Source organism: Embiotoca jacksoni, unplaced genomic scaffold (genome assembly GCF_022577435.1).
Source record: "Embiotoca jacksoni isolate LCO1_2020_lvr unplaced genomic scaffold, fEmbJac1.0.p SCAF_5, whole genome shotgun sequence".
Classification (NCBI taxonomy): Eukaryota; Metazoa; Chordata; class Actinopteri; family Embiotocidae; genus Embiotoca; species Embiotoca jacksoni.
The window spans coordinates 18,905,128-18,914,940 of record NW_027185403.1 but is presented as its reverse complement, the minus strand read 5'-3'; the positions used below and the strand labels follow the sequence as shown (position 1 = coordinate 18,914,940).

Below are 9,813 nucleotides of genomic sequence, written 5' to 3'. Positions count from 1 at the left end.
ATGCTTATATGGGAGTTCAAGACAATGAACAAGCAAATAAACTGGCATGGTAGAGGAGAGGCCAGGTCACAAATTAGAACATAACTAATGCCTGGCAGAAGGAAATGGATATCAACGACAACGGGAGACATTTTTATATGACATAGAGTTCAATACATATTAACCAGTTTAAAGGTAGCTTTGAGAGAACTTGGAATGAGCATGCTTACTGCAGGAATGTCCACCAGAGCTGTTGGCTGTGAATTTAATCCTTATTTCACTGCCAAGCCATCTCCAACGATGTTTCAGAGAATTTGGCAGTACATGCAACCTATCTCAGACCACGAAGACCGCAGACCACGTGTAACCGCGCCAGCCAAGGATTGCTACGTCCAGTGGCTCCAGCTGCAGAGTCACCTGACACCACCCACAGGGACAACTGATGCTGCACCATTGTCTGCACAAACTGTCAGAAACTCAGGCAAGCTAATATGGCTGCCTGTCGTCAAGCAGTTTGGGGATGATTTGCCACAGAGTGGCCCATGGTGGTGGTGAAGTTATGCTATGTGTAGGCATAAGCTATGGACAACAAACACAGGTGTATTTTATTGATGACAATTTAAATGCAACGCCAATATCATGACAGTATCCTCAGGCCCATTGTGCCATTAATTTGCTGCCATCACCTCATGTTGCAGCATGATAATGCACGGACCCATGTTGCAAAGATCTGTACCGAATTCCTGGAAGCTGATAACATTCTTGAATGGCCTGCTGCATATGCTCTTGATTGGTGTATATGACAGCTTCTTCCTATTCCTGCCAATATCCAGAAACTTATCACAGCCATTGAAAAGAAGTGAACCAGTATTTCACAGGCCACAATCAACAACCAAAAATATTCTATGCAAAGGAGATGTGTTACACTGCATGAGGCAAATGGTGGTCACCCCAGAAAGACTACCGTTTTTTGTCTGATACTTTTATTGCTGTACATGCTTCTCTTAGGCAATATCATCAAGATACATAAACTAAATTTCTATATTTATGCAGATGGAACCCGGTTACATTTATCTATGAAACTGGATGAAACGGATCAGTTAGTGAAACATCAAGCATGCCTAAAAGAAATAAATACCTGGATGACCTGTCATTTTTTAAACTTAAAAATCCAGAAAAAAACTAAAGTTATGGTATTTGTTCCAACCACATAATTACATAGATGATATTGCCTTTGCCTCCAGCACCACTGTGAGGAAGACGACTGTAATTCCTGATAATTTTATATGGCTAAATTTGGGATTGGAATCACATAAAATTATATTATCATGACACACCGTTACCCATGAGGTGATACTGTAGTATACCACATTACAACGGTCTAATCTGATAGTTCATTACATCGGTGAAGATGAAGACAAAAAGTGATCTGTAAAAATGGAGGGTACATTTTAAACGCTGACTTTTATTGAAGTAAACAATTTACACTTTTTGTAGTTTTGTAATTTCATGATACACTTGCTGGTAAAGTTGGGCTCTCAGATTCAGCAGCTTCTCAGGACTATCATCAATACAAGTGGACAAATACATACTATGCAAAGAATGGGTATAGGAGTGCGGATTTGCGGAGTCCCTGCTTATATGGGAGTTCAAGACAATGATCAAGCAAATAAACTGGCATGGTAGAGGAGAGGCCAGGTCACAAATTAGAACATTACTAACGCCTGGCAGAAGGAAATGGATATCAACGACAACGGGAGACATTTTTATATGACATAGAGTTCAATACATATTAACCAGTTTAAAGGTAGATACTGTAAGCGTAGAGAAGAGATCGTCATTGCACAATTAAGGCATTTTGTTATTATTTTGCCAGTCAGTATCCAAACTAACGCCATGAGTCTGCGCACTCCGACTCAGTAGGTGGCGGTAAACTCGTTAATGATCTGCCAAAAAACCAAAAGAAGACGACGAAGATGAGGAGGAGGATATTGGGCTGAATCGAAGCGACCACCGCAACTCAAACCTTTTCAAGCTAACAAAACTGCCTTTTGGTAACTTTCAAACACCACTCAATGGTAAGTTTTATTTCATTCTAACGACATTAAAACTACAATAATTGTATTGTAGCTCCAGAAAACTACCACTGGCAAAGATAGGCGCGATCTAGTTATTAGGTAAGAATAGTTTTTTTTTTTTAATATTTGTTTTAGTTGTTCTTGCCTTTAGATTTGCTTTAGTTAATACTAAACTAAGATGCTTGCAAACTTAAGCTGCAGGTACTCTAACTAAACAATCAATCATTGTTACGTACAATGTGCTAGAATTATGAGTAGTTGTCGCGTTATTTAAATACATGCAGTTGCCAAGCTAATGAGAGTACAGCGGGTTAATTCCATCTGTTAGTGTGTGACGCTGTTCATTGTCTTTGCCTGCCATCGGACAATTAAAGTGATAGGGTGCGTTCCAATCGTCCCCAAAAAATACCTCCCAAGTCCTTTCCTAGGCTGTTTTCCTTGATCTCATTGAAAAACGTCATGAGGTGAAGGAAAGATGAGAAGGAGAATTGATAAGGACTTAGGAAAAGACATCTGCAGTGTTCAGAAAAACAAATGGCACTATGGCAATTATGCGACGGCGCATGTTAATGACGTGCTACCTGGTGAAACTACAATGTTCTGAAGATGAACTACAAAAAGCGCATCTTCGACAATAGGTGCGTTCGACTTCAACTACGGCTGACTTCATCTGACTTGATGGTCTGTGATAGCTGCCGGTGAGAGCAGGGGAGGAGTGTGAAAAGGCTGCCGCCATGTCGGACACTACATTGGGTGGCGTGCGTGAACTCAAAACAAGGCTAATCTCGCGATGTTTGCCTGTCATTTACACCCGAGTTAAATTCCATTTTGTAGCGCCAAATGACAACATGAGGCACTTCAGGGCTCTGGACACTGTGGTCCTTTCTATCTGCTGTCATGTTCGGTTTGCATCATGAAACATTTTGGGCATCATCAATAGGCAACATGCCCCATATTAAAATCTCTCCTGCTGTGTCACAGCGCAGGTTGTTCATATGTGGAAAACCTGCATAGCTGTTCTGTGGTTTGTATTTTAAGTATACGAGTGTTAACCTCCATACTTCAGACTGTTGTGCTAAACCTGGACACTGTTTAATCACCCAAATATATTGTTCAGTAACATTTTCAGGCCATACACAGTTTACATCAGTGTCTGACACATGAAATACAATCTAAGTATGTTTAATGGAAACATGTGCAGGGCGATAGGTTATGGGCAGAAAGTCCCACATTGAACATCTGCCGGAGAAAATATTTTAAATTTCTTCTTGTTTTATTGAGAACTGTAGACTTGACAATACTATAAGAAAAATAATAAATGAAGTATTATGAGTTAAAAGGGCTTTATTAAAAGTAATTAAGCCTACAGCCTTGCCTATGGCCTGGCTTGTTGTCTGTGAACTTGTTGTTCTTCACATAGTTTAGGTGGATCAAAAAGACATTTGCTGGACAGTATGTGTATTTGAATGGCCTGACTGCATATCTTCTCTATATCCAAGAAAGACCAAGACAAAGGTGCACACCATGGCTACAGGCCCATGATCAGAAGGAAGTCAGACAGACTGACAACAACAAGTTCGCAGACAACAAGCCAGGCTATAAGGCTATAGGCTTAATTACTCACCCTCGTAATTGCGTACACAACCTAATATGCATGACTTAAAAAACTTTCTCCTGTCCTCTGGTGGGTGCAGGTGAAAGTGCGTTGACATTTCTGTGCATATCAACCAATGTTGATTCTTGGTATAGCTTCTGGGCATTAGGAAAAATATGCCGTTGACGCGAGCACAGAAACTGGAAGGCAGTGCAAAGCCCACTCAAGTCCCAGCTTGTCCCTTCAAGTAAAAGCAAAAGCAATAGGGTAAATGCAAAGAAAATATGGGAAAAGCAATACGTGAAAAGTAAAGACAATACGGGAAAAATCCAAAGCAATATGGGAAAAGCAAGGGCAATACTCTTTTAAACTTGATTTGTCTTTATATTTCCACATTCATTTAATTATTCTTTGACAGATTTATTCTTTATTATAGCACTCCTATCGCTCAATAGTGAGCAGCTTCAGCGCTGGACTAAGAAAACTGCAGCCGCCGCGCTCCTACGAAGTTTTAATGTCATGTGACATTGTGACATTTTGCAGCGCCAGCTAAAGTCGGACACAATTTCTAACCATTATTGCTGCAAATCCATGCATCCTGTTTAGTCAGGTTAGTTGGTGCTGAAATGATGGAAAGTCCTGTGATCAGAAAATGATCCAACAACATACATAAAGCTGTTTTTTCATAGAGGAGGTGGTTGCTCACCCTCCTGTCCTCATAGTCATTGACATGAATTCTAATTATATGACTGCTTGTAAACAGTTGTTAAATTCATGCAATATAAACATCACATGTTCAGCCTTCAAATCCACTACTGCACATATCTCCATTCCTGAATGGCCAAGTGATGTGCTGCATTAAAGGTTGCATCTGCAAGGAATGGTGGAATTGCATTGGCTGCCACTTCTTTACTTTCAGGTTACTTCATTCAGTTAGGAACCTTCCTAAGCAACATTGATTATTCAAACGCACCTATTGTCTTGATAGACATGTGGTTGGTTGATACCAAACACATTCTAATGTTTTATATGTGCTCTCTCAGCAGAGGATGTCAATGCAATCAAGAATTATGTGTTGTATTCACAGCTAGGCCGGGTGCACATTTGCAAGAAGAGATGGATGACGAGCTTGTGAACTTCATCAGCGAACGCAAGGCAAGAGTGGCTGAAGACAAAGCTTGTTTAGAACAAGACCCTCCTTACATGGAAATAAAGGTGTGTTTGGTTGACCAATGTGAGATTATGAATCCTGAATTGGTTTGTCAAATTTTGATGACCATGAATTTAGACCACCTAATGTACATCTAGCAACCCCAATTCCAAAAATGTTTGGACACTGTGTAAAATGTAAATAAAAACAGAATGCAATGATTTGCAAATCGCATAAATCCATATTTATTTGAAAATAGACCAAAGGCAACATATCAAATGTTGAAACGGATAAATGTTATTGTTTTATTAAAAAAAATATGCTTATTTTGAATTTGATGCCAGCAACATGTCTAAAAAAAAGTTGGGACAGGGGCATGTTAACCACTCTTTTGCATCACTTCTTATTTTCACAATACTGTAAACGTTTTTGAACTGAGGAGACGGGTTTCTGGAGTTTTGGAAGTGAAATGTTGTCCCATTATGGCCTAAGATATAATTCTAGCTGCTCAACAGTTCAGGCTCTCCTTTGTCATATTTTTCATTTTAATAATGCGCCAATTTTTTTAAAATTGGAGACATGTCTCGACTGCAGGAAGGCCAGTAAAGCACCTTGACTCTTCTACTAGAGAGCCATGAAGTTGAAATCCGTGCAGAATGTGGTTTGGTATTGTTTTGCTGAAATAAGCAAGCCCATCCCTGAATCAGTCCCTCCAGGAAATCGCGATCTTCCGATCGTAATAATGAACACAAATCAAAGCACACTCCGCAATATTTGCGGGAGCTTGCAATTTTTTTTTAATTCCTGAGTTTTCCACAAAAAATAGGCCTATATGTTGAATTTACAATAATTAAACAGCATCTAAAGCTCTTATTTTGACAGAAATTAAGTCTTATTCTATATAAGTCACAGACCAACTGTTCTGTAAAGCTGTCATTTTTATGATTTTTTTTTTTGTGTAACTTTTATCTTTGGTTTTTTAAATTCAATAAATAAATATAGATTAGAACAAAAATATGTCCGTGACGTGCAGGATGATTATTATCACAGGAAGTGATTACATATTTACTCCCTTATCAGATGGTTCTTAACATTTTGCGTAAAAAACTCACTTGTGCAAATTAATGAGAAAATCCACTGCAAAAACAAGCATTTTTGTTCGCAACAATCACAAAAAAACTCAGGAGAGTGAGACATTGTCTGGTTGGCAGCGCATGCTGCTCCAACACCTTGTATATATTGTTCAGCATTTATGGTTCCTTCCCAGATGTGCAAGCTACCCATGCCATGTGTACTAATGCATCCCTGTACCATCACAGATGCTGTCTTTTTAACTGAGCGCTGATAACAAGCTGGATGGTCCTTCCTCTCTTTAACCTGGAGGATGCAGCATCCATGATTTCCAAAAATAATCTAACATTTTGATTCGTGTCGTATTTCAATTCTGTGCCGCCTGAGGGCCCGAAGATCACAGCCATTTAATATTGTTTTTTAGCATTGTCCTTTGTGTACAGAGATTTCGCCAAGTTCTCTGAATCTTTTAATGATTTTATTTACCGTAGTTGATGAAATCCTCATATTCTTTACGTTGAGGAACATTATTTTTTAATTTTTGCACTATTTTCATATGCATTTCCCATGCAGTCTTTCACAAAGTGATGAACCTCTCACCATCTTTACTAGAGACTCTGCCTCTCTGAAATGCACTTTTTATACTCAGTCATGTTACTGATCTGTTGCCAGTTAACTTAATCAGTAGTGAGATGTTCCACAAGCTGTTTTTTTTTTGTGTTACACAACTTTTCCAGTCTTTTGTTGCGGGGAAACTAGCCTAAACGGATCAAGTTAAAAATTGTAACTAATTGAAATATTGATTTTATTGTATATTTTAATGGTAATGCATTTCTGTGTTTGACTTACAGGCAAAACCCTACAGAGCCTATGGGTCTACTGTTAAGGAGAACATCCCTCCCAAGTCTGTAGCACAGGGAAAAGGTATAGAACATCGCCATAAGAGCCCCGTTTGAATTCATATTTTCATTGAATATTGTCTTTTATATAAAGAATTTGCAAAGTACATAATGTGTTATCATAAATGTCTTGTCAGATGAGAAATGTTTTCAGAGTAGATGTTTCTTAAAAGTGGTAGTTATTTTACTCTTCACCTTATGTCTTTTAAATATTTATGGTTGTGTTTGGTCAGAGGAGAGTTGCAGTGTGGGTCTGCCCCTCGGTGAGGAGTACGAGAGGAAGAAACAGAGGCTGCAGCATGAGCTACGTATGGACTACAGGCGCTACGTGGCTCAGGTGAATGTTACACACTTATGTGTGGGCGGTGCAGTGGTTAGCGTTGTCACCTCACAGCAAAAAGGTTCCAGGTTCAAATCCGGTCCTGGGCCTCTCTGTGCGGAGTTTGCATGTTCTCCCTGTGCTTGCGTGGGTTCTCTCCGGGTGCTCCAGCTTCCTCCCAACATCCAAAAACATGCACCTCCCCAGCTCCTCCTGCCCACATGCCTAAGTGTCCTTGAGCAAGACACTGAACCCTAAATTGCTCCCGATGGTGTACCATCGGTATGTTGTAAGTCGCTTTGGATAAAAGCGTTAGCTAAATGAAATGTAATGTGTTTAGGCATGTTTGCCTGTAACCGGTGGAGGTTCCGTTCAGGCTTTGTCATATATCTGACAAGATTTCATTAGTGTGCCAATGAAATGGCTTACCATTAGTATTGGCCATACTTATTCCATGTTGTTATTCTTCTGTTTCTGCCACATTTTAGCTTCATAACTTGTCTCAATGACTTTTTATAGCGATTTGTGGCAGTGTTTTCATAAATTTGCAAATAATAACATACAGTGGTGTGAAAAAGTGTTTGCCCCCTTCCTGATTTCCAATTTTTGTGCATGTCTGTCACACTTAAATGTTTGAGATCATCAAACAAATTTAAATATTAGTCAAAGATAACACAAGTAAACACAAAATGCAGTTTTTAAATGAAGGTTTTTATTATTAAGGGAGAAAAGAAAATCCAAACCCACATGGCCGTGTGAAAAAGTGTTTGCCCCCTAAACCTAATAACTGGTTGGGCCACCCTTAGCAGCAACAACTGCAATGAAGCGTTTGCGATAACTTACAATGAGTCTTTTACAGCGCTGTGGAGGAATTTTGGCCCACTCATCTTTACAGAGTTGTTGTAATTCATCCACATTGGAGGGTTTTCCATCACCAACCTCCTTTTTAAGGTCATGCCACAGCATCTCAATAGGATTCAGGTCAGGACTTTGACTAGGCCACTCCAAAGTCTTCATTTTGTTTTTCTTCAGCCATTCAGAGGTGGACTTGCTGGTGTGTTTTGGATCATTGTCCTGCTGCAGAACCCAAGTTGGCTTCAGCTTGAGGTCACAAACAGATGGCCGGACATTCTCCTTCAGGATTTTTTGGTAGACAGTAGAATTCATGGTTCCATTTATCACAGCAAGTCTTCCAGGTCCTGAAGCAGCAAAACAGCCCCAGACCGTCACACTACCACCACCATATTTTACTGTTATTATAATGTCCTTTTTCTGAAATGCGGTGTTACTTTTACGCCAGATATAATGGGACACACACCTTCCAAAAAGTTCAACTTTTGTCTCGTCAGTCCACAGAGTATTTTCCCAAAAGTCTCGGGGATCATCAAGATGTTTTCTGGCAAAAATGAGATGAGCCTTAATGTTCTTTTTGCTCAGCGGTGGTTTTGGTCTTGGAACTCTGCCATGCAGACCATTTTTGCCCAGTCTCTTTCTTATGGTGGAGTCATGAACGCTGACCTTAACTGAGGCAAGTGAGGCCTGCAGTTCTTTGGATGTTGTTGTGGGGTCTTTTGTGACCTCTTGGATGAGTCGTCGCTGCGCTCTTGGGGTAATTTTGGTCGGCCGGCCACTCCTGGGAAGGTTCACCAATGTTCCATGTTTTCTCCATTTGTGGATAATGGCTCTCACTGTGGTTCGCTGGAGTCCCAAAGCTTTAGAAATGGCTTTATAACCTTTTCCAGACTGATAGATCTCAATTACTTTCTTTCTCATTTGTTCCTGAATTTCTTTGGATCTCTGCATGATGTCTAGCTTTTGAGGATCTTTTGGTCTACTTCACTTTGTCAGGCAGGTCCTATTGAAGTGATTTCTTGATTGAGAACAGGTGTGGCAGTAATCAGGCCTGGGTGTGGCTAGAGAAATTGAACTCAGGTGTGATAAACCACAGTTAAGTTATGTTTTAACAGGAGGGGGCAAACACTTTTTCACATAGGGCCATGTGGGTTTGGATCTTTTTTTTCTCCTTTAATAATAAAAACCTTCATTTAAAAACTGCATTTTGTGTTTACTTGTTATCTTTGACTAATATTTAAATGTGTTTAATGATCTGAAACATTTAAGTGTGACAGACATGAAAACAAATTGGAAATCAGGAAGGGGGCAAACACTTTTTCACACCACTGTAGTTAGTAATGCAAGTTAAATGTCACTTGGCACTAAAAATTGAATTTTATATTTAAAATAACCTGTGGTGAAACCTAACAAAGTACATTTATATGTACACAGTTCCCACAGGTCAGCACAAATATAAAAATATGATGATCGTGGTATTGCTGGAGATCAAACTACCCAAACGTGTAGTTATTAAAATTGGCACAACCTTAAACATCTACAGCAGTAAAATGTAACATATACAATAATGCAGCAGTGATATTAACCTAAATAAATAATTTTGCAAGCACAGACAGGGAGCATTTTACTCCGCAACTTCTACTTTTACTTGTCACACGTTGTACGTACATTTTGAATAGAATACTTAGGATTCATACTTTTACTTAAGTAAGGTTTTAAATTCAATACTTTTATTTGTGGTGGAGTATTTTTTTTGTGTAGTGTTGCACTTTTTACTCAAGTCTGACTCTTTAATACGCTTATTGTTTTTTTGGAAAAATGTATTTTTTTACAGTATATGAATATTTTGCAGCTGCAACACAAATGTCCCT

General features: G+C 39.2%; 1 protein-coding gene across 6 annotated transcripts in view; it reads left to right on the top strand.

Annotated features, from left to right (window-relative positions):
- The first annotated feature begins 1,956 nt into the window (after nt 1-1,956).
- Nucleotides 1,957-9,813, top strand: part of LOC138211149 (centrosome and spindle pole-associated protein 1-like) — a 32,366-nt gene continuing 24,509 nt past the window's right edge. For all 6 annotated transcript variants that reach the window (XM_069170828.1, XM_069170826.1, XM_069170827.1 and 3 more), the window contains exons 1-4: nt 1,957-2,057; nt 4,739-4,866; nt 6,724-6,796; nt 7,005-7,108. In XM_069170828.1, the coding sequence (XP_069026929.1) occupies nt 4,768-4,866; nt 6,724-6,796; nt 7,005-7,108 (276 nt within the window). In that variant the 5' untranslated portion in view covers nt 1,957-2,057; nt 4,739-4,767. The remainder of the gene's footprint in view (nt 2,058-4,738; nt 4,867-6,723; nt 6,797-7,004; nt 7,109-9,813) is intronic.